Here is a 27,057-nt window from a genome sequence, read left to right on the forward strand (position 1 = left end):
TTTAGAGGAGGACAACACATTTAGTTTTATTTCAATCAAATCACAACACTTTCTTTTCCAACTGCTGCAAAGTGCATCTACAATATGCTATTACAGATACACTTTTAAAAGGTTTCCTGTGACATTACAGCAAGCCTCTTTTTCAAACAGAGGAATAATCCCAAATTCTTCCTCAAATAAACTCCATTCCAGTAAATGGTAAATACATAAAAATTACAGTAAGCCAGACACTTAAAAGGACAGCCAAGAAGTCTTCCAACAGTTTATTAGAAAGAATGTAGACATTTAAAAAAATCCCCACTGTCATGAACATAAATTGAGGTTTTCAGCCCTGGTATAAGCTGAATCAAAAAGAGAAATAAAAAATCCAATAGTGTATTAAACATTTTTCACTCATTTGCCATACTGACAGTGCAAATACAAATCTGGACTAAATGTACAGACTCTCAAGCAACAATGTACAGCTTTCTTCGTCCTCCATGCTAAGAGATGTAAAAGCTTAAGGGTCAAACGATACCAAATGTACAGGCTTCAAAAACCATCTAAGTTAGGGCATTCTCTAGTTTTAGCTAAGATACACCTGGAACACTGACAAGTGATCACTTACATAGAATAATGTGAAGTAAATCTTTTGAAAAATAAATTTTAGTGGAACAATCCTGAAGGATAACACCAGAGGAATAGCAGGTTACCAGTAAGGTGTCAGCCAATTTGTTCCAGCCACTTTTGAATCCATGTTCTATAATCTAAAATTTATTCTCTTTCCCTAAGCTGAGAGCTTCCTATCATGTCAGTATCTATGTTATGAAGAAAAGGAGACTTAGGTGAGATGTTTTTATTTATCACAACTGCTGCATTAATTGCCTAGGACCTCAACAGCTTCATGAAAGTCTGGGAAATGTTCATGCATAAGGTTATTGCCTTAGCTGACTTAAAATTGCCCCATACAATGGTACATATCAACCCTTAGTGAAGCCTTTTAAAAAACAAACAGGTTGAAAAATGGGTTAAAGTAGGCAAATACAGCATCTGCCTTTAGAGCTATCAACTCAGGAATTCTCTCAATTATGAAATCTTGCAAAGAAGTTATTTTTCTTTCTCAAAATCCAGGTGATGACAATATTCCTTACTCCAGATCTGGCATTTCTGCAAGAATTTTTAAAAATATTAGTATATAGTACAAGTGAATAATCTACCAATTTTACTGTCTTAAAGGAAAAGCAACCAAAAATCGAAATATATAGTTCCCCAACGAATTAATAGGTTGTCTTGCTATCTCAAGTTATTCACATTTCTGCTTTGGTTATTTATTCAAGGTCATAAAGAAAAAATTACTTTACTTCCAAAGAAGTTGACATCTCTATTTTGAGTTTGTTTTTTGATGCAAAGTATCACTGTATAAACATACTTTTTATATACACTTACTTTCATCATCACTGTCTTGTGAATCCTGAAAGAGGGAAAATAAAGTTACCGAGCTGATCAAATATTCGTTTGCTAACTGAACAGTTTACCTAAAAAAGTTCAAGTGCTGTATTTTTGACTAAAGCAGCACAGGTAGGTAGTTATATCAAGCCTAGAAATTTAGTCATTAGACTTGACTAGGTTTAAATAAGGTGAATGGATGTACAGCAGAGGATCTATCTACCTGTAAAAAACGATGTGTGCCTTTTGATTACAATCTAGCCCACCCGTTGAATCCATTCCTAAATTAACCTATCTCGGCATTCAAAGAGAAAACATGGATCAATATGAAGAAAAATGGACTGATAGAAGACGGTGAACTCTAATCCTAGCTGTTGAGTGAATATTAAGTATTTTTCTAAATAGCATTAAATAACTTTCTGGGAGATGTTAACAGGATGCTGGGGTTGGAAAGATGTTGAGAAAAGTAGTTTAAGTATATCCTCCTCTTACAGATTTACAATGTCCATCTTTTTTTTTTTTTTGGGTGGGGGGGAGATGGAGTCTTGCTCTGTCACCCAGGCTAGAGTGCAGTGGCGAGATCCGGCTCACTGTAACCTCTGCCTCCTGAGTTCAAGCAATTCTCCTGCCTCAGCCTCCCAAGTAGCTGGGATTACAGGCACCCGCCACCATGTCCGGCTAATTTTTGTATTTTTAGTAGAGATGGGGTTTCGCCATCTTGGCCAGGCTGGCCTCAAACTTTTGACCGCATGATCCACCCATCTCCGCCTCCCAATGTCCATCTGTTTTATCGGTCTCTGACCAATCCTGACATAAAACCTATTTAACTTACTTTCTTAGTCAAAATCATACCTATAAAATGACTCTTTTCTTTCTTTTTGAGATGGAGCCTCGCTCTGCTGCCCACGCTGGAGTACAATGGTGTGATCTTGGCTCACTGCAACCTCCGCCTCCCAGGTTCAAGCGATTCTCCCACCTCAGCCTCCCCAGTAGCTGGGATTACAGGCACCTGCCATCATGCCTGGCTAATTTTTTTAAGACAGGGTTTCACCATGTTGGCCAGGCTGGTCTCGAACTCCTGACCTCAGGTAATCCGCCCACCTGGCCTGCTGGGATTACAGACATGAGCCACCTCGCCCAGCCTAAACTGACTGTTGTAATTGAGTACGGTATTAATATATAATGTCTCTATACAATGATTCTTTGGAAATCTAATCCATTTAGGAATGGTCTACAGTACAACCAGTTCCCTGATACCCATTCCTCAAAAATGGGCACATTTCAAAAATTGCTTTTCCCTTTGTTTTTTTTTTTTTTTTTTTTAGAAAATACAAAGTAATCGTGAATCTATATAAAACCATTTGTAAATATGTTGTTTCTTACTATTTAACAGTATGAAAGTAAACAGAAAAAAATTTTTAGACTTACATCATCTGCTCCATCTACTTCTGGTAAATCTACATCCTCATCACCACCCATGTTGTTCATCATCTATTTGAAGTATAAAAATTAGTTTTAAAAATGATGTTAAGTTAGGCCCTAATTATTAATGCTGTATGCTTCAGAATAAACCTTAAGTCTGCCACAGATATCAAAAAATGAAAAATGCAAAATAAATATAAGAATTTTCCCTTCTGGAAAAGGAAGATTATAGGTAATTATACAAAATCCTAAAAACCCATATGGAAATTAAAACTAAATTTTCCCTAAAGAAAAGCAAAGCTATTCATGCACAGCAAGGTATCAATGTAAGACAGACATTAAAAATTCTACTTGAATAGTGGTTACCTCTGGTGGTTAAGGAAAAGAACGGGATTCATTTGTAGTTGCACAGCTATCTATCTTAAGTTAGGTGGAACGTGTATTGAGGTATTCTTTTTTTTTGAGACAGAGTCTAGCTTTGTCATCCAAGCTGGAGTACGGTGGCATCATCTCAGCTCACTGCAACCTCCGCCTCCGGGTTCACGCAGTTCTCATGCCTCAGCCTCCTGGGTAGCTGGGATTACAGGCGCGCACCACCACACTCAACTAATTTTTTGTATTTTGGTACACACGGGGTTTCACCATGTTGCCCAGGCTGGTCTCGAATTCCTGGGCTGTAGTGATCCACCCACCTTGGCCTCCCAAAGTGCTGGGATTACAGGCGTGAGCCACCGTGCCCAGCCTTTTTTATTCTGAGATGGAGTCTTGCTCTGTTGCCCAGGCTGGAGTGCAGCAGCACAATCTCGGCTCACTGCAACTTCCGCTTCCTGGGTTCAAGGGAGTCTCCTGCCTCAGCTTCCTGAGTAGCTGGGATTACAGGCAGATGCCACCACGCCCAGTTAATTTTTGTATCTTTGGTAGAAACAGGGTTTTACCATATTGGCCAGGCTGGTCTTGAACTCCTGGCCTCAAGTGATCCCCTCGCCTCGGCCTCCCAAAGTGCTGGGATTACAGGAGTGAGCCACCGTGCCAGGCCTGGTATTCTCATCATGGTTTTAGATATTGTGAAGAACCAAGAAATGATTTAAACCTAAACTATTATCAGATGATGAGAAACTTATTTTCTCAAGTTTTAACCATTTTTGTAATGTTTAAATTTTAGAAAAATAAAATCACATATACATGGAAAAAAATCAGACTTCAAAAATACATGATTACCCAGATTTTAGAATTGGAAAGGACCTTAAAAAGATAGTCAAACATACAATGGAATGTGTTCAGCCTAAAAGTATCATTCAACCTTAAAGAAAAAATCTGCCTTATGTGACAAAACACAATGAAGAATCTGAAGCACGTCATGCTACGTGAAATAAGCCAGTCACAGGACAAATACTGCATGATTCCACTTATATGAGATACCTAAGATTATATAAGATACCTAAGATAGTCAGACACACAAAAATAGAGTAGAATGGTAGATGCCAGGAGTTGGAGGGAAGGAAAATGCAGAGTTGCTACTGTTAAATAGGTATGAAATTCCAACTACACAAAATGTATAGTTCCAGAGACCTACTGTACAGCATTATGCCTATAGTTAATAATACTGTATCATGCACTTAAAAGTCTGTTAAAAGATAGCTGGGCGTGGCCAGGTTTGGTGACTCATGCATGTAATCCCAGAACTTTGGGAGGCCAAGGCGGGTGGATCACCTGAGGTCAGGAGTTTGAGGCTAGCCTGCCCAACATGGTGAAACCCCGTCTCCACTAAAAATACAAAAATTAGCCGGGCGTGGTGGTAGGCACCTGTAATCCCAGCTACTTGGGAGGCTGAGGCAGGAGAATTGCTTGAACCCAGGAGGTGGAGGCTGGAATGAGCCAAGATCGTGCCATTGCACTCCATCCTGGGCAACAAGAGCAAAACTCTGCCTCAAAAAAATAAATAAATAGTCTGTTAAAAGAGTAGGTTTCATGTGAAGTGCTCTTACCTCAATTAATTAAACACACACAAAAAAGGATTCAGTATAAAAATTTTGGGCAATCTATCTTGAACGAAATGAGTAACTGGGAAAGAGTTCCCCTACCACCAAAAGCACTACGGAATACTTTAAGTTTCTTTGGGCAGGAAAAATGCTAAATGTACCAAGCACAACGCTACGTGCTTAAGATAAACAGCAAGAGAAAACTAAACATATTGAAGAGATATTTAGGAGATATTAACAAAAACTGGACAACAAAGATAGCAAAAAAAAAAAAAAAAAAACAGGGTTACAAGGCTGGGGGTGGTGACTCAGGCCTGTAGTCCCAGCACTTTGGGAAGCTGAGGCAGGAGGATCACTTGAGCTCAGGAGTTCAAGACCTGCCTAAGCAACACAATGGCTTGCACAGCTAGGTAAATGGTGGCACCAATTTCTACAAGGAAAATACAATTAAAAAATAATATGAATAGAACATCCTCCCTTCCTGTTGAAATCACCATGCCAGAGTCACGTGTGGAGAACTGTTAAATAAGCAGTTGCATAAAGCTGGAAACTTATCTCCTTTTATTTAACTCTTAAGGTCTCAAAATACAAAATCTAGTTAATGAAAAATTTCAAATAGCAACAAGAAACAGATTTCATCAGTATGCATTCGACTTACACACTAATGTTCTTTCCGTGCTTAATGTTATTCTACTACATTTGATAAAGTCTATTCTGCCTACATAGAGATGAATCATTTATTCTTTGGCCATGGCAACATGTTATTTGGGTAACATCTTAGAAAACAGACTTTCTTAAACTTTTTTCCTTGTATACCTCATGGTAAACATTTCACCATGAATTTTTTTTTTTTGAGGCAGAGTCTTGCTCTCTCGCCCAGGCTGGAGTGCAGTGGTGTGATCTCGACTCACTGCAACCTCTACCTCCTGGGTTCAAGCAATTCTCCTGCCTTAGCCTCTGGAGTAGCTGGAATTACAGGCGTGCACTACCACACCCAGCTATTTTTTTGTAGCTTAATTATTTATTAATTTAGAGACGGCGTTTTGCTCTTGTTACCCAGACTGGAGTGCAATGGCGATCTCGGCTCACCGCAACCTCCACCTCCCAGGTTCAAGTGATTTTCCTGCCTCGGCCTCCCAAGTAGCTGGAATTACAGGCATGCGCCACTACGCCCGGCTAATTTCGTTCACGCCTTCTGGGTTCACGCGATTCTCCTGCCTCAGCCTTCTGAGTAGCTGAGATTACAGGCGCCCGCCACTGCACCCGGCTAATTTTTGTATTTTAGTAGAGACGGGGTTTCACCATGTTGGTCAGGCTGCTCTCGAACTCCTGACCTCAGGTGATCCGCCCACCTCAGCCTCCCAAAGTGCTGGGATTACAGGCGTGAGCCACCACGCCCAGCTATGATTCTTGTGTTTAACAGTTTATTGTTCTTTATTTATTAGACCGAGTCCTGCTCTTTCGCCAGGCTGGAGTCCAGTGGCACGATCTCGGCTCACTGCATCCTCTGCCTCCAGTGTTCAAGCAATTCCCGCTTCAGCCTCAGGAGTAGGTGGGACCACAGGTGCACGCCACCACGCCCAGTTAATTTTTTTTGTATTTTAGTAGAGATGAGGTTTCACCAAGTTGGCCAGTAGATCTCCTGACCTCGTGGATCCGCCAGCCTTGGCCTCCCAAAATGCTGGGATTATAGGTGTGAGCACCGCACCTGGCCAAAAGTTTATAGTCTTATTTTACGACTTCAAAATCCAAGTCAACTACTGCAATCATGCTTAAAAAAAAAGTCCCAATGATGAAATTAGCAAACTAGCTGTGTTAGTTTGTCTTAATACATTAACTTTTGTAGCTAACACTGATTCCTTTGAAAATCATTAAAATGGTTCAACTTCAGGATTAAAATTGCCATTGTTAACATCTATTTACTATTACTGCAAAATGGTCTTAAAAATAAAACAACGTGCATCATGAATACCATTAGGTGCCCAAAACCAAATTAAATTGACTACATAGACAGGTACCGTGTACTTCGAATGGGGACAGGTCCATTTAAAGGAACTTACCTCAGAGAAACGATCAAAATTAGACATGTCTTCATCTGAATCATCTTCCCAGTCTTTCCAATTATTGAAGTCGACACTAAGCCAATTAAGCTAAAAATCAATACAAATATCACCCTAAGATTAGGCTAATTTGCATCTGGCATGAACCTTAAGACTATATTTTCTTTTCTTCTAAAGAGACCAGGTCTTGCTATGTTGTCCAGGCTGGAGTGCAGCAAGCATTCACAGGTGCAATCCCACTATTGATCAATATGTGAGTTTTGACCAGCTCCGTTTCTGACCAAGGGTCTTGTTTAGCCTCTTCAGGCAACCTGGTGGTCCCCGCTTCCCGGGACAACATCGTACTGATGTTAACTTAGCGTGATTACCTGACTGACATAGCAATGCAACCCACAACTGGGCGCAAATAGTTCTCCCACTTCACCCTCCAGAGTAGCTTTTAACTACAACAGGCACATGCTACTGGTGCCTGGCAAAACAGTATTTTTTGAATTGTGACTTTGTAGTTTTAGGAGGGCATGTAATTAGCACACAAAGAACAGACTAAGCTAAATGAGGTGGCTCACACCTGTAACCCCAACACTTTGGGTGGCCAAGGTGGAAAGACTGGTTGTGTAATCCTTCAGTTCAAGACAGCCTGAGAAATAGTGGATCCTGTATCTGGGGAAAAAACAAAAAAACAAATTTCCTGGGCGTGGTGGCACATTCCTATAATCCTAGCTATTTGGAGAGGTGAGGTGGGTGGGAGGATCGCTTAAGCCCAGGTGGAGGCTACAGTGAGCCATGTTCACACCACTGTACTCTAGCATGAGTGGCATGAGACTACCTAAAAAAAAAAAAAAAAGATTAGGCCGGTGTCGTGGCTCATGCCTGTAGTCCCAGCACTTTGGGAGGCTGAGGTGGGGAGATTGCTTGAGCCCAGAAGTTCAAGACCAAGCTGGGTAACATTGTGATACCCCTTCTCTACAAAAAATACAAAAATTAGCCAGGTGTTGTGGCATGCCCCTACAGTCCCAGCTACTTGGGGGACTGAGGCGGGAGGATCACTTGGAGCCTGGGAAGCTGAAGCTGCAGTGAGCCGAGATCATGCCACTGCACTCCAGCCTGGGTGACAAAGAGAGACCCTGTTTTGGAAAAAAAAAAAAAAAACACTGAAAATTGTTAAACATACCTTTTGAAAACAAATTTACTAGTAAGAACTATTTTCAGTTAATTATTTTTTTCACCAAGTTTTGTCCCCTCCCATGTGACAGCTGAGTAATTTATGCAAAGCCTATCTCTTAAGTGCAAAAGATTCTACACCAGTTAATAACTGATATTCTGATCACAATTCGTATTAAGTTAAAACTGAGTAGACAAAAAACATGAACATGAGGCTCTATACTTAGCTGTGAAACAAAAACACAGGAGTATATTCCTTACATCAAATAAGTATATCTTTTATTACCAAAAATAAAAATATCAAACTTTTCAAAACAGGAAAATGAAACCTACCTTTGCCCTTTCTTTTGTTAACCTTGGCCATGACTGGCCAGATTCTCCTTTTCGTAAACAACATAAAATTGATCTGTCTGTTCTTTTATGCTTGGAATCCTAAAAACAAAACGACCATCATACCGTTTATCTTTCCAGCATCACTACATGATAGAAAGTAGCTTGTCATTTCTCACCTTTTTCATTTCTTTACCTAAATTTTCTCTGGACTCTGAAAGAAACATGCCCTTGACTACTAAAAACTTCAAACTATCCAATTGCCCCAAACCCCTGTAAGTTTCATTTTTAAAAAAAATTTATTTTTTTCCATTTCCTACTGAAACAATCTGCACAACAACAAAGTTTCAAGTTTAACCTGGTGCCATTTTTTTCTTTCCTGCACATGGTAAACAGAATAAAACCTTAAAAACTTTAACTAAAAATGATATAACCACAGAATGGTTTAAAGATTCTATTCTTAGATAAGGGAAGCCTTGGCCGGGTGCAGTGGCTCATGCCTGTAATCCCAGCACTTTGGGAGGCCGAGGCAGGTGGAATACCTGAGGTCAGGAGTTTGAGACCAGCCTGACCAACATGGTCTTTACTAAAAACACAAAAATTAGCCAGGCGTGGTGGCATGTGCCTGTAATCCCAGCTGCTCCAGAGGCTGAGGCAGGAGAATCCCTTGAACCCAGGAGGCAGAGGTTGCAGTGAGCCGGGATCGCTCCATTGCACTGCAGCAGTCTCAAAGAACAAAACCAAACAAAAAAACAAAACAAACAAATAAAAAAGATGAGACAAGCCTCAAGGATACTACTCTAAGCCCAAACAGTGATAGCAAAAACAAAAAGTATGCAGAAACCAATTTTGGAGGAAATATTCTACAAAATGTAAATATACGTAGTTTGCCTGTTAAGAAAAACAGAACTAATGCTTATTGCTAAACAGAATACTTGGTATGTCTGTTTCCTTACAACTAAAATTTGGATTAAAGCATAAAGACTACTTACATTTGGATCAATACAGTGAAAAAGATCAATTTCATTTAAATGCTTAAAATTATCACTTCCTCCGAGACAACTGTATAAAACAATAAAGAAAGAATTAAGCCTCTTCAAAGAGACAAAGAATAATAATAACTTCAACGAAAAGACAAGCCAGTCAAAGTTATTCAGTTGTGTGAATGACTATTTTACATCATTGGATAAAAAGCTTAACTTACCTGAATGTAAGTTTGGATTTTTCAAAATTTACATTAACATCCTTACTGTCTTCAACACAAAATTCAATGAAGACGTAGTCCCTTCGATCGTACCACTTTGCAGAAGCAGGTTGCCTACAAAAGGATAAAGTAGGGAAAGTCAAGCTGGAATTCATTAACTAAATATTTACATACTAACCTGCGACACCATTATAGCATTATTTCAGGGCAGTTTGTTACAATTTTAAACAAAAACTACATTTTCACCCTAACAGCTACATTCCAAGTTAAAACCTATGGGTCTAACAAGATTTAGTTTCAGAATGATTCCCATTTCATAATAGGAAGGATTTAAAAACCAAACAATGCTTAGTAGGAGTTAGCCGTTTATCTAGTCCTATCAAAAATTATGTTACTTGGCTGGGTGCAGTGGCTCACACCTGTAATCCCAGCACTTTGGGAGGCCAAGGCAGGTGGGTCACTTGAGGCCAGGAGAGCTAGAGACCAGCCTGGCCAGCATAGCGAAACCCCGACTCTACTACAAATACAAACACACACAAAAAAAGCCGGGCGTGGTGGCTCACGCCTGTAATCCCAGCACTTTGGGAGGCTGAGGTGGGCGGATCACCTGAGGTCAGGAGTTCGAGAGCAGCCTGATCAACATGGTGAAACCCCGTCTCTACTAAAATACAAAAATTAGCTGGACGCAGTGGCAGGCGCCTGTAATCTCAGCTACTTGGGAGGCTGAGGCAGGAGAATCGCCTGAACCCGGGAGGCGGAGGTTGCAGTGAGCCGAGATCGCGCCATCTAGCCTGGCAACAGAGCGAGACTCTCTCAAAAAAAAAAAAAATAAATAAATAAATAAAAATAAAAAATTTAGCTGGGCATGGTGATGTAGGCCTGTAGTCCCAGATACTTGAGGGTTGGGACTGAGGCACAAGAATCACTTGAACCTGGGAGGTGGAGGCTGCAGTGAGCTGAGATCATGCCACTGCAATTCAGCCTGGGCAACAGAGACTCTGTCTCAAAACAAACAACAACAAAAAAAACACTGGTACATCAGAGCTTTACTTTTTACATTAAGTTCACTGAAACCAGGAGAATCAATCTCCTTTCCTCAAATTAAGCAATCTAGAATTTTATCAGTTTCCTCAAAATTAATACATTGAAGTCCTAACCGCCAGTACATCTTAAGAATGTGATTGTATTTGGAGAAAGTGTCTTTAAATGACAAGTAAATATGAGGATTAGGATAGACCCTAATCCAATGACTGTTGTCTTCCTATATGAAGAGATTAGCACAGAGGGAAGAAAGAAGATAGCTATCTGCAAACCAAGGAAAGGCCTCAGAAGAAACTAACCCTGCTGACACCTTCGCCTTGGATTTTCAGCCTCGTGGAAATAAGAAATAAATTTCTGCTGTTTAAGCCACCCAGTGTGTGATACTTTCTTATGAAAACCTTAGCAGGCCGGGCGTGGTGGCTCACGCCTGTAATCCCAGCACTTTGGGAGGCCGAGGTGGGTGGATCACCTGAGGTCGAGAATTTGAGACCAGCCTGACCAACACGGAGAAACTCGTCTCTGCTAAAATTACAAAAAATTCAGCCGGGCACAGTGGCTCACGCCCGTAATCCCAACACTTTGCGAGGCCGAGGTGGATGGATCACGAGGTCAGGAGATCGAGACCATCCTGGCTAACAGGATGAAACCCTGTCTCTACTAAAAATACAAAAAATTAGCCGGGCATGGTGGCGGGCGCCTGTAGTCCCAAGCTACTCGGGAGGCTGAGACAGGAGAATGGCATGAACCCGGGAGGCGGAGCTTGCAGTGAGCTGAGATCGCACCACCGCACTCCAGCCTGGGTGACAGAGTGAGACTCCATCTCAAAAAAAAAAAAAAAAAAAAAAAAAAAAAAAAAAAAATTAGCCAGGCGTGGTGGTGCATGCCTGTAATCTCAGCTACTCAGGAGGCTGAGTCAGGAGAATCGCTTGAACCTGGGAAGTGGAAGTTACGGTGAGCCGAGATTGGGCCACTGCACTCCCGCCTGGGCAACAAGAGTGAAACTCTGTCTCAAAAAAAAAAAAAAAAAAAAAAAGTGCTGGTTCACACACCTGTAATCCCAGCACTGTGGGAGGCAGAGGCAGGCGGATCACGAGGTCAGGAGTTCAAGACCAGCCTGGCCAATACAGTAAAACCCTGTCTCTACTAAAATTGCAAAAATTAGCTAGGCGTGGTGGGACGCGCCTGTAGTCCCAGCTATTTGGGAGGCTGAGGCAGGTGAATCAGTTGAACCCGGGAGGTGGAGGTTGCAGCGAGCCAAGATGACGCCACTGCACTCTAGTCTGGGTGACAGAGCAAGACTCTGTCTCAAAAAAAAAAAGAGAGAAAAAAAGAAAAAAAAGCCTTAGCAAGCTAATATAATCATGACCCAGATAATAAAACAAATTTAAATGATCAAAACCTGTAGTTAGGCCATGAGCCAAAAATGATTCCTACATTTTTTAAATATATATTTTTTAAAAAACCCAGGAGGTGGAGGTTGCAGTGAGCTAAGATCACACTGCTGCACTCTAGCCTAGGCAACAGAATGAGACAAAAAAAAAAAAAAAAAAAAAAATGTGAATGAGATAAGAAATATATGTGGCCTGCAAAGCTGAATATTTACTGGCTGACTCTTTATACAACTTGGCTAACACATTAAAACTACAAACGGGGCCGTGTGTGGTGGCTCACGCCTGTAATCCCCAGCACTTTGGAAGGCCGAGATGGGTGTATCACCTAAGGTCAGGAGTTCAGAGACCAGCCTGGCAAACACTATGAAACCCCATCTCTACTAAAAATACAAAAAATTAGCTGGGTGTGGTGATGGGCACCTGTAATTCCAGCTACTCAGGATGCTGCAGCAGGAGAATCGCTTGAACCAAGGAGGTGGAGGTTGCAGTGAGCCCAGACTGCGCCACTGCACTCCAGCCTGGGCAACAAGAGTGAAACTCCGTCTCAAAACACAACACAAAAACTGCAGACCAGGCGCAGTGACTCAAACCCATGATCCCAGCACTTTGTGAGGCCAAGGCTGGTGGATCACCTGAGGTCGGGAGTTTGAGACCAGCCTGACCAACGTGGAGAAACCCCGTCTCTACTAAAAATACAAAATTAGCCAGGCGAGGTGGCACATGCCTGTAATACCAGCTATCTGGGAGGCTGGGAGGGGGAGGGGGAGGTTGCGGTGAGCCGAGATCACGCCACTGCACTCCAGCCTGGGCAACAGAGTGAGGCTGTGTCTCCAAAAAAAAAAAAAAAAAAAAAAAGCCAAAATAGGATTGGAACCCAGCATTTCTGACAGAAGGCTTATTTTTTTCACTTCACAAAAAGGGACAATAATTTCTCCAACAGTCCTTTTATTGCAAAGTAACTAACCATGTCTCTGTACTTCCAGTTTATTATATAATCTACACTAGCTTCTGCATACTTGACAACATGATAATGGAGTCCTGAGAGTCTAAAATTTGTTATGGAGGCAGTGAGAGAGTGATATTTGACCTTGAGTCTTTCTTGAACAAAGAAAAATTCTTTTATCTCCTGGGGATGTTAAAAGAAGAATGCTTCAGGGTCTAAATCCAAAGCAAGAAATTAATTTTTTTTAAAAAAGAGTGCTCAAAAGATGGAATCTGGAAAGCCACAAGAGTTGCTTGATAGAAAAGTGCTAAGTGGGTATGCGTGGTGATTCATGCCTGTAATCCCAGCACTTTGGGAGGCCAAGGCAGGTAAATCACTTGAAGTCAGGAGCTCCAAGACCAGCCTGGACAACATGGTGAAACCCCATCGCTACTAAAAATACAAAAATTAGACAGGCATGGTGGCGCGCTCCTATAGTCCCAGCTACTTGGGAGGCTGAAGCACAAGAATCCTCGAACCTGGTGGTGGAGGTTGCAGTGAGCTGAGATCGTGCCATTGCACTGCAACCTGGGTGACAGAGTGAGATTCCAACTTAAAAAAAAAAAAAAAAATAGTGCTGGCTAGGAGTGGTGGCTTGTGGCAGTAATCTCAGCACTTTGGGAGGCTGAGGTGAGCAGGTCACCTGATGTCAGGAGTTCAAGACCAGCCTGGCCAACCACCGTGGTGAAATCCCATCTCTACTAAAAATGTAAAAATTAGCTGGGCATGGTGGCACACACCTGTGATCCCAGCTACTCAGATGGCTGAGGCGGGAGAATTGCTTGAACATGAGAGGCAGAGGTTGCAGTAAGCCAGATCGCGCCACTGCACTCCAGCCTGGGCGACAGACTGGGACTCCTTCTCTTCCCACAAAAAAAAAAAAAAAGTGCTACATTTTCCATAAAACATTACCTTGAACAGCTCTCACCTTTGTATCTTAGAGTGGAAATTACCACATAAAAGAACTCGCTAGCACAGAGGTTCACAAGCCTTCCTGGTATATAGTGCCCTTGGTGTTTGAGTTTTGTTGTGCTCTTAGGCCAAAAGGAGTAACTAGCAGTTGCTTGGATGACACAGCTGTATCCAAGCAACATAACTATATTGTCTTAACAGCCTAGGAGCTATTGGAAAAATGAATTTACATTATTGGAAAGAAAAATATATATAGTTTCTTATATAACCATACCTACCAATGGAATGTGTATGGCTTTTGGATACTATATAACTTCTCAAACTTTGAAATGACTTCTATCATCTCACTCCTTGTTTCCCATTGGTTTTTTTTTTTTTTTTTTGGTGGGGTGGGTTCCTGTGTTTTTTTGAGTTACAGCAACCACCAGAAATTCAGTTTTGAGAACATGAAACTTAATGGAGGGGTTTGCAGTACAATCTCATACTGAAACTGAACAACCTCAAACTAATAGTTTGCTTGGTGTCTTGGCTAATGTTGAGTATCACTGAATTACTCTGAAATTTAAAATATCCCAAGGTAGCCGAGTGTTCCTCCATGGGGCCCTGATACATCTTGGCACGTGATTTGGTAGCCACAGGCCACAGGACTAGCAGGTTTATTCAGATCACCTTTTCAGAAAGTTTTATAGTACTACCGCTGATTACAGAAGATCTCAAATATCTTATGGTTTCCCTGAGCAATGAGTATGTGGGAGACAGAGAGCTTGGTGTCAAACATTTATAAGCAGAGTGTTTGATACTTTAGAAGGAAAAACCATTTATGAACTCCGGAACTACTTTTTTCCTTTCCATAGTAGAACTTTGATGTCTCATTCCTCACATATTACAAATAGGTATTTTTTATTTATTTATTATTTTTGAGATGGAATCTGGCTCTGTCGCCCAGGTTGAAGTGCAGTGGCGTGATCTCAGCTCACTGCAGCTTCTGCCTCCTGGGTTCAAGCAGTTCTCCTGCCTCAGTCCCCTGAGTAGCTGGGATTACAGGCGCCCGCCACCAAACCCAGCTAATTTTTGTTTTTTAGTAGAGGCAGGTTTTCACCATGTTGGCCAGGCTGGTCTCGAACTCCTGACCTCAGGTGAGCCACCCGCTTCAGCCTCCCAAAGTGCTGGAATTACAGGTGTGAGCCACCACACCCAGCCTGTTTTGTCTTTTGTAATAAAACGTGCATTGCACATAGTAAAACTATCAAATGGATTAAAATAACTGCGACACTTTTCCTAACAAACTGTTTCTATCTAGCTTCTCTGGTGCATCAATTTTTTATAGTGAAGGGTGCCTGCAGTGTTTTATAAATTAGAGTTAAAACTCAACAGATACTAACATATTAAAATTATGGTATTTAGGAACAAACACAGTCTGTCCTTTTAAGGCTAAGAGACCTTTTACACAGGACTATAGAGGATTTTAGGTTATGCAAAATGTAATTGCTTGGATTGGTGTGTATAGCCCTTCTATTGAGCTTAGAAATGCTTGTCACATCAGCATGGAATAGGCTGGGCACTGTGCCTCATGCCTGGAATCCTAGCACTTTAGGAGGCCAAGGTGAGAGTATCATTTTGGGCCAGGAGTTCAAGACCAGCCTGGGCAACATTGCGAGACATCTCTGCCAAAAAGAAAAAATTCGCTGGCCATGGTGACACATGCTTGTAGTCCTAGCTAAACTGGGGGGTACTGAGGTGGGAGAATTGCTTGAGACAAGGAGTTTGAGGTTATAGTGAGCATGGTTGTACCACTGCACTCCAGCCTGGGCCACAGAGCAAGACCCTGACTTAGAGAAGCATGGAGGCCAGGAGTGCTGGCTCACATCTAATCTCAGCACTTTGGGAGCCCAAGGCTGGCAGATCACTGGAGGTCAGGAGTTCAAACCAACCATGCCAACATGGCAAAAGCCTGTCTCTACTAAAGATACAAAAATTAGTTGGGCATGGTGGCATACCTGTAATCCCAGCTACTTGGGAGGCTGAGGCATGAGAATTGGTTGAACCCAGGAGGTGGAGGCTACAGTGAGCTGAGATGTGCCCCTGCTGCACCCCAGCCTGGGCAACAGAGTGAGACTCTGCCACACACCCACACCCACACAAAAGCATGGAATGTCCACCTGTGGGGTTTATTGTTGTTTTGCTTTAAGTAGTAGATTATTTACATAATGTATGCAGAGATGGAAAATTTTGAATCTATAGGTATATTACTATTAAAATGAATTAACAGTCTTACACAATGGTTATGAGTTTAGCCAGTGTTAGCAGAAAGGCTAGAGATAAATCCAGTATAATTAGTTTAGAAGCCAGAGTTAAAGCTAAACTCAGCCCCCTCTCCATATGTTTTGGGTTTGTTTTTTCAGACAGAGTCTCACTCTGTCACCCTGGAGTGACAGGCTGGAGAACGGTGGCATGATCTTGGCTCACCACAACCTCCACCTCCCAGGTTGAAGCGATTGTTCTGCCTTAGCCTCCCGAGTAGCTGGGATTACAGGTGCCTGCCACCATGCCCGGCTAATTTTTGTATTTTTAGTAGAGACGAGGTGTCATCATGTTGGCAAGGCTGGTCTTGAACTCCTGACCTCAGGTGATCCACCTGCCTTGGCTACCCAAAGTGCTAGGATTACAGGCATGAGCCACCGCACCCAGCTCTCTCCATATGTTAATAGGAGAAAAAGACATGGTGTAATCCTCACGGAAGGCAAAGGAGATTTCATAAACGCTGGTTTTCCATTTTTGTTTTGTTGGTTTCTTTTTTCTTTTTGACAGTCTTGCAGTCGCCCAGGCTGGAGTGCAATGGCGCGATCACAGCTCACTGCAATCTTCACTTCCTGGGTTCAGGTGATCCTCCTGCCTCAGCCTCACAATGAGTAGGTGGGACTACAGGCATGCGCCACCACACCTAGCTAATGTTTTCATATTTTTTTACTAGAGATGAGGTTTTGCGATATTGGCCAGGCTGGTCTCGAACTCGGCCTCAAGTGATCTGCCCACCTCAGTCCCCCAAAGTGGTGGGATTATAGGTGTGAGTCACTGCACCCAACCCAATTTTCTTTCTTTTTTTTAAGACAGAGTTTCACTCTTGCTGCCCTGGTTGGACTGCAATAGCGTGATCTTGCCTCCCTGCAATTCCTGCTTGCCAGGTTCAAGCGATTATCCTGCCTCAGCCTCCCAAGTAGCTGGGGTTACAGGCATATGCCGTCAGGCCTAGCAATTTTTTTTTTTAAAGTAGAGATGGGGTTTCACCATGTTGGTCAGGCTGGTCTCAAACTCCTGACCTCAGGTGATCCTCCAGCTTCAGCCTCCCAAAGTGCTGGGATTAACAGGCGTGAGCCACGCCTAGCCCAGTTCTCCTTTCAAATGAGGGAGTACGTATGTGTTTTTTCCTGATTCAGGATAAGCGTAGGGCACCCTCCACCCACTTGTAGTTTTTGTTTTTTAAAAGTTTTTTTTTTTTTTTTTTTGAGACCAGTTCTTGCTTTGTCATTCAGGCTGGAGTGCTGTGGAGTGATCTCAGCTCACACAGCCTTGACTTCGCAGGCTCAGGTGATCCTCCCACTTCAGTCTCCATGGTAGCTGGAACCACAGATACATGCTACCACACCCAGGTTATTTTTTGTAAAGATGGGGTCTTACCTTGTTGCCCAGGCTGGTCTCAAACTCCTGAACTCAGGTGATGCATCCACTCCGGCCTCCCAAAGTGCTGAGATTACAGGCGTGAGTCACCATGCCCGACCCCCCATTTGTAGTTGTGTTTTGTTTTTTGTTTGGACAGAGTTTTTGCTCTTGTTGTCCAGACTGGAGTGCAATGGCTTGATCTCGTGAGCCCCAATCCTATTTCAGACAGCCCCAATCCTATTTCGGACAGCCCCTTTATGATTCTCAAATTAGTGCTGTGTAAATGCGTATTTTGAGAAACGGGCCGGGCGCGGTGGCTCATGCCTGTAATCCCAACACTTTGGGAGGCCGAGGCGGGTGGATCACACGGTCAGGAGATCCAGACCTTCCTGGCTAACACAGTGAAACCCCGTCTCTACTAAAAATACAAAAAATTAGCCGGTTGAGGTGGCGGGAGCCTGTAGTCCCACCTACTCCGGAGGCTGAGGCAGGAGAATGGCGTGAACCCGGGAGGCGGAGCCTGCAGTGAGCCGAGATCGCGCCACTGCACTCCAGCCTGGGCAACAGAGTGAGACTCCGTCTCAAAAAAAAAAAAAAAAAAAAAAAAAAAATCAGCCGGGTGCAATGGCTCATGCCTGTAATTCCAGCATTTTGGGAGGCCAAGGCGGCAGATCTCCTGAGGTCAGGAATTTGAGACCAGCCTGACCAACATGACGAAACCCCATCTCTACTTAAAAAAAAAAAAAAAAAAACAAAAACTAGCCAGGTACGGTGGCGTGCGCCTGTAATCCCAAGTACTCAGGGGGCTGAGGCAGAAGAATCGCTTGAACACCCAGGAGGCGGAGCTTGCAGTGAGCCGAAATCACACCACTGCACTCCAGCCTGAGGAACAGAGCAAGACTCCATCTCAAAAAAAAAAAAAAAAAGAGTCTCGCTCTGTAATCCAGGCTGGAGTGCAGTGGCGCATTCTCGGCTCACTGCAACCTCCTCACCTACTGGGTTCAAGCCATTCTCCTGCCTCAGCCTCCCAAGTAGCTGGGATTACAGGCACCCGCCATGATGCCCAGCTAATTTTTGTATTTTTTAGTAGAGACAGGGTTTCACCATGTCGGCCAGGCTAGTCTGGAACTCCTGACCACAAGTGACCTGCCCGCCTTGGCCTCCAAAAGTGCTGGGATTACATGTGTGAGCCACCGTGCCCAGCTAACATTAGCACTATCAAATGAAGTGTGGCTTCATGTGAATGAACACCTGCGGCACAGAAAAGTCCCAACAGCACATTTTATTCAGCTTCAGAATACAAAATGGGAAGAGCATATGCTGAAGGTGAAGTTAAAATATCAATCAGCAAGTGGCTCCAATTCCAGCACTGTGGGAGGCTGAGGAGGGAAGACTGCTTGAGCCCAAGAGTTTGAGACAAGATAAGCCTAGGCAACATTGTGAGACCCCTGTCTCTCAAAAAATTAAGTTAGCTGGGTGTGGTGGTGCACACCTGCAGTCCCAACTACTGGGGGGCCAAGGCAGGAGGATGGCTTGATCCCGAGTTTGAGGCTGCAGACAGTGATGACACCACTGCACTCCAGCCTGGGCAAAACAGTGAGACAGTGTCTCAGAAAAGAATAAATATTCCTGGAAAACCCCAAGTTCAAAGGTATACCAAGGATCGGGTGCAACAGCTCACACCTGTAAACCCAGCACTTTGGGAGGAAGATCACTCGAGTCCAGGAGTTCAAGACCAACCTGGACAACACAGTAAGACCCCCCGTCTCCATTTAAAAGAGAAAAAAAAAAGGCCGGGCGTGGTGGCTCACACCTGTAATCCTAGCACTTTGGAAGGCCGAGGTGGGAGGATTGCCTGAGCAAAACGGTGAAACCCCATTTCTACTAAAATACAAAAAATTAGCTGGGCATAGCGGCACATGCCTGTAGTCCCAGCTACTTGGGAGTCTGAGGGAGGAGAATCGCTTGAACCTAGGAGGCAGAGGTTGCAGTGAGCCAAGATTGTGCCACTGCACTGCAGCCTGGGCAACAGAACGAGACTCCGTCTCAAGGAAAAAAAAAAATTTACAAAGTTATACTGAGGAAGCAGGGAAGCAGCCTCATTCTAGAATCTATCACTGCCGGCTGGGGCAGTGGCTCACGCCTGTAATCCCAGCAGTCTGGGAGTCTAAGGCGCATGGATCACGAGGTCAGGAGTTCAAGACCAGCCTGGCCAAGATTGTGAAACCCTATCGCTACTAAAAATACATAAAATTAGGCCAGATGCAGTGGCTCACACCTGTAATCCCAGCACTTTGTGAGGCCTAGGCGGGTGATCACCTGAGGTCGGGAGTTTGAGACCAGCCTGACCAACATGGAGAAACCCCATCTCTACTAATTAGCCGGGCATGGTGGCGCATGCCTGTGATCCCAGCTACCCGGGAGGCTGAGGCAGGAGAATCGCTTGAACCCAGGAGGCGGAGGTTGCGGTGAGCCGAGATCGTGCCATTACACTTCAGCCTGGGCAACAAGAGAGAAACTCTGTCTCAAAAAAAAAAAAAAAAATAGCCGGGCATGGCGGCAGGCACCTGGAATCCCAGCTACTCAGGAAGCTGAGGCAGAGAATTGCTTGAACCCAGAAGGCGGAGGCTGCAGTGAGCCGAGATTGCACCAGTGTACTCCAGCCTGGGCGACAGAGCCAGACTCCGTCTCAAAAAAACAAAAACCAAAACTATCGGCCAGGCGCGGTGGCTCACGCCTGTAATCCCAGCACTTTGGGAGGCCGAAGCGGGTGGATCACGAGGTCAGGAGATCCAGACCATCCTGGCTAACACGGTGAAACCCCGTCTCTACTAAAAATACAAAAAATTAGCCGGGCGAGGTGGCGGGCGCCTGTAGTCCCAGCTACTCGGGAGGCTGAGGCAAGAGAATGACGTGAACCCCAGAGGGCGGAGCCTGCAGTGAGCCGAGATCGCGCTACTGCACTCCAGCCTGGGCGACAGCAAGACTCCGTCTCAAAAACAAAAACAAAAACCCAAAACTATCATTGCCAATCCACACAGTAAATAGTAAAAAGTTCAATACACTATTTCCATAGCAAAATACGCTCACTAGAGTATTTTTTGAACTCACGTAAATATGATCTTAGGTGTTTAACAGCTAGATTGGTTCTAAACAGTTGATATTTACAAAGGTTTTTTCTTTTCCTGAAAAGAGACAATTGCTAACCACAAGACCCAAAAATGATATAGCTTGTAGAAGATTTTTAAACCGAGAAAATCCAATTAGGCAGGAGAATCTTAATTTAGCAATAAAACGCTGGCTTGCACTCAAGAGATTTTTCACTTCCAGTTTCTACTGCCTTCTAGTTAAAGTCTAACTGAACACAGGAAGAAAAATTAAAAGTCCAGTTGCCAGGTTACAGTGCACAGGATATCAATATTAACAAAGGCCACCCACCATCAGATACTCTTCAAGTTATAGCAATTAACAATATAGCATATGTCCACTATGACAATTTGTTTTGCAGGCTAAAGATGGACAATTTTATTTTGGGGATCCATTCCTACACAGCTGAATGACAGAAAGTAAGATTTTTACCAAAATCAGAGATGTAAGTTTCTGGACAACTTCCTAATTATATACAAGACATTAGACAGGAAAAACAATAACTTCAAACATCTCTAAAATAAATAAAACATTTTACTTTTTCTCTATTTTTAATCGGTCCAACGACAATGATTCAAAAAGAAAATGCGAAGTAGCACCCTCTGGCAAGGTTAAGCGGAAAATCTTAAGTGGAGGACATCCCAGCCTTCTCCAAGATAGGTCCGAAATTAAGAGCTTTTATGTAAACTATGAGACACACTTTTGTAACTTAGGATTTAAAGAAACGTAACTACGAAATCGCTGAAGAGCAAATGAGTAAATCAAATGAGAAAACACACTCCCAAGCCTTTAAGGCATCCAGCATAAATATCTCTCTCCCCAGAGCTTAAAAAAAATTTATTAGCCAGGCATGGTGGTGCTTGCCTGCAGTCCCAGCTACTCGGGAGACTGAGGCAAGGAGGATCGCTTGAGCCCGGGAGGTAGAGATTGCAGCTGCATTCCAGCCTGGGTGACAGAGGAAGACCCTGTCTCCAAAAAAATACCTTTTAAAACAAGTTATCAACAAAATAAACCCTTATCAGCCAGATTCTTCTTAAGACTGGATGACGACCCATTAAAGGCTTCTTCCACTTCAAATAACTGACTTACAACTTTCATTTTAAAATTTCATTTAAGTCTTTAGCTTGGTAAGAGTCCCTGAAGAATTTACTAAATGGCATATATTGAGTATTTTTAAAAGAATATTTTAGCTGGTCTCTTCAAAACACTTGCTTTCCCCCACCCAACACCCTTCAAGCGGCATCGAATCACTCGTTTTGAGGGTAGCATTTTTTTCTTTTCTTTTTTTTGAGACAGTCTCGCTGTGTCGCCCAGGCTGGAGTACAGTGGTCGATCGCGGCTCACTGCAAGCTCCGCCTTCCGGGTTCAAGCCATTCTCCTGCCTCAGCCTCCCTGCCTCAGCTGGGACCACAGGCGCTCGTCACCACACCCAGCTAATTTTTTGTATTTTTAGTAGACGAGGTTTCACCGTGTTAGCCAGGATGGTCTCGATCTCCTGAACTCGTGATCCACCCGCCTCGGCCTCCCAAAGTGCTGGGATTACAGGAGTGAGCCACCCCGCCCCGCATGAAGGTAGCATTTTTATTTTTTAACTAGGCAGACTACTTTTTGGAATAGTCTCTCTACTGCTACACTTACTTTTTTTTTTTTTTTTTTTGAGACGGAGTCTCCCTCTATTGCCCAGGCTGGAATACAACGGCACAATCTCTGCTCACTGAAACCTTCGCCTCCTGGGTTCAAGCGATTCTCTTGCCTCGGCCTCCGGAGTAGCTGGGACTACAAGCATGCACCACCACACCTGGCTAGTTTTTGTATTTTTAGCAGAAACGGGGTTTCACCATGTTGGCCAGGCTGGTCTCTAACTCCTGACCTCGTGTTCCACCCGCCTCGGCCTCCCAAGTATTCGGATTACAGGCGTGAGCCACCGCGCCTGGCCTTACACTTACTTTTCACCCAAGTTTTTAAATCTACTTTCCTAATAGCCGTTCCTTACCTATTTAAATATCTCATGTGGTCTCCAGGAGGTGCTTCTACTTCAAGCCAATTTTAAACATTTTTCGCGAAAAGATACATTGTTTGGCTCTATTATTAAAAACTGCTTAATGCCTCATCTGCCAAAAATTTTCCCCTTACAGATTTTCAGAGTACGAAAGGTTGACTGATGTCCTTTCTACATTACTTAGGAGAGATTTCAAAGGGAAAAGCAAAAACTATTTTATATACACTCAAATTTTTTTATTATTATTTTTTTTGAGACGGGGTTTCACTCTTGTTGCCCAGGCTGGAGTGCAATGGCACGATCTCGGATCACCGAAACCTCCACCTCCCAGGTTCAAGCGATTCTCCTACCTCAGCCTCCCGAGTAGCTGGGATTACAGACATGTGCCACCACGCCCAGCTAATTTTTTTGTATTTTTGCAGCGACGGGGTTTCTCCATGTTGGTCAGTCTGGTCTCGAACTCCCGACCTCAGGTGATCCGCCCGCCTCGGCCTCTCAGAGTGCTGGGATTACAGGTGTGAGCCACCGCGCCCAGCCTGATTCAAATTTTTAAAAACCCCGGTTACGTACCACTTTCGGGGAGCGGGGCTCCTTCAAAAATTCTAACATGCTGTGCTCTAGAAGCTTGTTCCCAGTGATAAACTCGCTTCAGCCTCACGCATCCCTTTAGATTTCTAGCCAATATACTCTGCGTCAGTATCACGACTTGAATCAAGTAAACCCTTATTACTTTTCCAAAGACATATAGTCACTCCCCTCTTCTCTCTTCTGAATGGAGTCTTAAAAAATAGAAAAAAAAGGTTCCCCCTTAATTGTTCTCCATGCCTTTTAGGACGTAGTACCTTAAAAAATAACCTCCCGTCAAAAAAAAAAAAAAAAAAAAACCTGTAAAACCGGCAGTTCCCACTGTACGCGGCAGTGCCAAGAATTCTTACTCGGTTAAAATCGCCAAGGCTTTTTCCTTTATCATCGTAAAATGAAGATTGCCATAGATCTGTATTCACCTCCACACAAATTTAAGCTCTTTAGGACAACTGTAGGTTAATTACATGCCTACTACATACCTATTTCATCCTACACTGTAACAGGATAGTGAAACCTCACCTGAAGTTGAACATGGAACACAGAAAATGTCCGTATCTTTCCAAAGTCGACACGTGCGGAACTACCTGCTCAATGGTAACTCCTCGCTGCCAGGGAAGCAGCTGAGTTTTGGCAACCTCCCGTGTTTTCAAGAGACTGGAATTAGGAGGCGGACTGGAAGTACCCACACTCAAGAAACCCAGACACTGGAGAGGGAAGTATGTTTCGGCGTGGGCATGGCTTCCTTCTAGTTGCCTAGCAGTACCTGCCGCTCATGGCGAGGTCCGCGTGGGGCTCTCCCAGGAGCTCCGCCAGGCACCTGGCGGCACCCACCACACGTGCACTCGACTCAGGGCCTGGCCCCGGGACCACAGAGCAACAGAACCGAAGCGCCCAAGCAGCCGAGAGGCGACCCACGAAGGTTCACGCTTCAGGGCGCCGCATGGCGAGCAGCTACCGGGATCTTAAGGCCTAGGGTGAAGTTACCGAAAGAGGCGAGTAGCCCAGACAGCCAAAGGGGTAAAAGTAGGATTTCCCGCATGGGGAAGCCAAGGGACGGTTCAGGGGTGGGGGAAGCAGCCATCTGGAGGAAAAATGTCCTCCACCCGCCAACAGTAACCGGAACAAGGATCCTGGACCTCCCGCCCCCAGGCAGGAACGACTGCCACCACCGATGCGAGAAAGGCTAGGGGGCCGTTTCCAGGGAGCCCCCAACGCGGCCTCGGCCTCACTCGGCGACCTTCCCTCGGCCTCACTCGGCGACCTTCCCTCGGCGGGGTGTCGCACTCACATTGTGAACGGGGCAGGGGGACGGGCGAACGGGTGGGCGGGCCTCTCTGGGGCGGCTGCTGCTAGGCAGTCGACTTCTCTCCAGTGGCGACTCCGCTTTTTCTCTCCGGTCGCGGCCTCTTCTCGCTTCCCTCAGGCGACGGCGGCAGCGGCGGGCTCGACCTCGGTCCCCAGAATGCACCGCGCGGAAAGAGCGGCTCCTCCGGTCGGGGAGAAGAGGAAAGTGTAGGAAAAGGGGCGCGAGGACGGAGAACGAACGTGCGTGCGTGCAAACGAGGGGTGGTGAGGCCGGGCGGCGGCTGGTGACGCAGCAAAATGCCCGGGCCCTGCCGCCGCGCGTGCGCAGTCCTTGTTTTCGGGCTCCGGCGCGGCTTTCTAGAGATATCTACGGAAAAGGCGGGGCCTCCCAGCTCCTTCGCGATCCTTCCTGGCGCCGGCCCCGCCCTTCGTCCGCCACCCCACCCCCACCCCGTCCCCTGCTAGTCCCTACGCGTTCCCGCCTCTCCTCCCGCGCTGTCCTCTCGCGTTAGAAAACCGTTAGTCGCCCAACTGCCCTGCCATGCGCCTTCGGCGATTTCTCTGAGAAACGGCTGCGTTGGCAGTGGGAGGCAAGGCCGAGGCGGAGGGACACGGAGTTGGGATTCTGGAGAACTGAAATGGAGCGTTGGTTACTCTTGAGGGAGTAAATCAGCTCACTGAGTAATCATTCCACCACAAAAACCTGTGAAAAGCCTGTGCTGTGGAAAAGGGCTCACTTCAGAATCAAGGGCCTGGGTCCACCTCGCCATTTTTCTTAAGGTTGGAGGCTCTGTCCAGGGACAGCGGAAATTCGAGGTTCTTGGCGGAGGAGGAGCATTTGCCAATTGGGGCGGGCTTTTGCCCCTACCTTGAGACCTTAGGGCTGTAGATGAGCCAGGAAGGATATTTGAGGGGAGAGTCTATGTTTCTGGGAATGGAGAGAGTAGGACATTGTGTTTCCACTCACATCGTTTGGGGCAGAAGGGTTCCCCGTCGCTTCGTGCAACATATTAGTAGGGTGTAGTAGGGGATAGCAACCAAGAGACCCAAAACAGTCCTGCTTAAGAAGAGGTCGCTTAACGGTGGAGTAGGGGAAAAATACTCTAGTGCGCTGCATTTTGAACAGGAAGGAGGTTTAACGAAAGTGCTATAAAACCTTTCTGAAGAATGGGGCTTCATAATGAGCAATAAGGTATTTAGTGTCTGTGTTGTGCAGGACAGGTAGTGGGAGCTAGGAAACCTGGACCCTAGCTCAAATGTCATTAAAAAGGGAAATTGGGCAGGGCGCCTGTGGCTCACGCCTATAAGCCCAGTACTTTGGGAAGTTCGGTGGGCGGATCACCTGAGGTCAGGAGTTCAGGACCAGCCTGTCCAACATGGTGAAACCCCATCTCTACTGAAATTACTAATTAGCAGGGCATGGTGGCACGTGCTTGTAATGCCAAATACTAGGGAGTATGAGGCGGGAGGATAGCTCGAACCCCGAACCCGGGAGGCGGAGGTTGCAGTGAGCACTCCAACCTGGGCGACAGAGTGAGACCCTGTGTCAAAAAAAAAAGGAAGGAGCCGGGCGCGGTGGCTCACGCCTGTAATCCCAGCGCTTTGGGAGGCAGAGGCGGGCAGATCACGAGGTCAGGACATTGAGACCATCCTGGTTAACATGGTGAAACCCCGTCTCTACTAAAAATAAAAAAAATCAGCCGGGTGTGGTGGCACACGCCTCTAGTCCCAGCTACTCGGGAGGGCGAGACAGGAGAATCGCTTGAACCCAGGAGGCGGAGGTTGCAGTGAGCCGAGATCGCGCCACTGCACTTCAGCCTGGGCGACAGAGCGAGACTGGTTCTCAAAAAAAAGGAAGTTGACTTGGCGCAGTGGCTCACGCCTGTAATCCCAACACTTTGGGAGGCCGAGGGCAGTGGATTACTGGAGATCAGGAGTTCAAGACCAGCTTGGCCAACGTGGTGAAACCCCGTCTCTACTAAAGATACAAAATATTTGGCCAGGCACAGTAGCTGACGCCTGTAATCCCAATACGTTGGGAGGCCAAGGCGGGTGGATCACGAGGTCAGGAGTTCAAGACCAGACTGGCCAAAATGGTGAAACCCCATCTCTACTAAAAATACAAAAATTAGCCGGGTGTGGTGGCGGGCGCTGGTAATTCCAGCTACTGGGGAGGTTGAGGCAAGAGAATTGCTTGAACCCAGGAGGCGGAGGTTGCAGTGAGCCGATCTTGCCACTGCACTCCAGCCTGGGTGACAGAGCAAGACTCTGTATGGGGGGGAAAAATTAACAGGGCATGGTGGTGGGCCCCTGTAATCTTAGCTGCTACTATGGCTGAGACAGGAGAATCGCCTGAACCCGGGAGGTGGAGGTTGCAGTGAGCCAAGAAACTGCCATTGCACTCCAGCATGGGCAACAGAGGGAGACTTTGTCTCAAAAAAAAAAAAAAAAAAAGCA

General features: G+C 44.9%; 1 protein-coding gene across 4 annotated transcripts; it reads right to left on the minus strand.

Annotated features, from left to right (window-relative positions):
- PTGES3 (prostaglandin E synthase 3) lies at positions 1-27,048 on the minus strand. 4 transcript variants are annotated; one of them, XM_054443669.2, is made up of 9 exons: positions 25,338-25,394; positions 24,584-25,233; positions 9,582-9,695; positions 9,370-9,439; positions 8,381-8,479; positions 6,887-6,976; positions 2,854-2,916; positions 1,426-1,450; positions 1-1,146 (listed from the first exon to the last, which is right to left on the minus strand). In XM_054443669.2, coding segments are annotated over exons 2-9 (483 nt in total). In that variant the 5' UTR covers positions 24,586-25,233; positions 25,338-25,394; the 3' UTR covers positions 1-1,126. The 4 variants fall into 4 exon arrangements, with proteins under 4 accessions (XP_054299644.1, XP_063503108.1, XP_054299647.1 ...); XM_063647038.1 differs by having other exon boundaries at positions 23,815-27,048; XM_054443672.2 differs by lacking the exon at positions 6,887-6,976 and having other exon boundaries at positions 24,584-27,048.
- Positions 27,049-27,057: the final 9 nt, after the last annotated feature.

Source organism: Pongo pygmaeus, chromosome 10 (assembly GCF_028885625.2).
Source record: "Pongo pygmaeus isolate AG05252 chromosome 10, NHGRI_mPonPyg2-v2.0_pri, whole genome shotgun sequence".
NCBI classification, from domain to species: domain Eukaryota; kingdom Metazoa; phylum Chordata; class Mammalia; order Primates; family Hominidae; genus Pongo; species Pongo pygmaeus.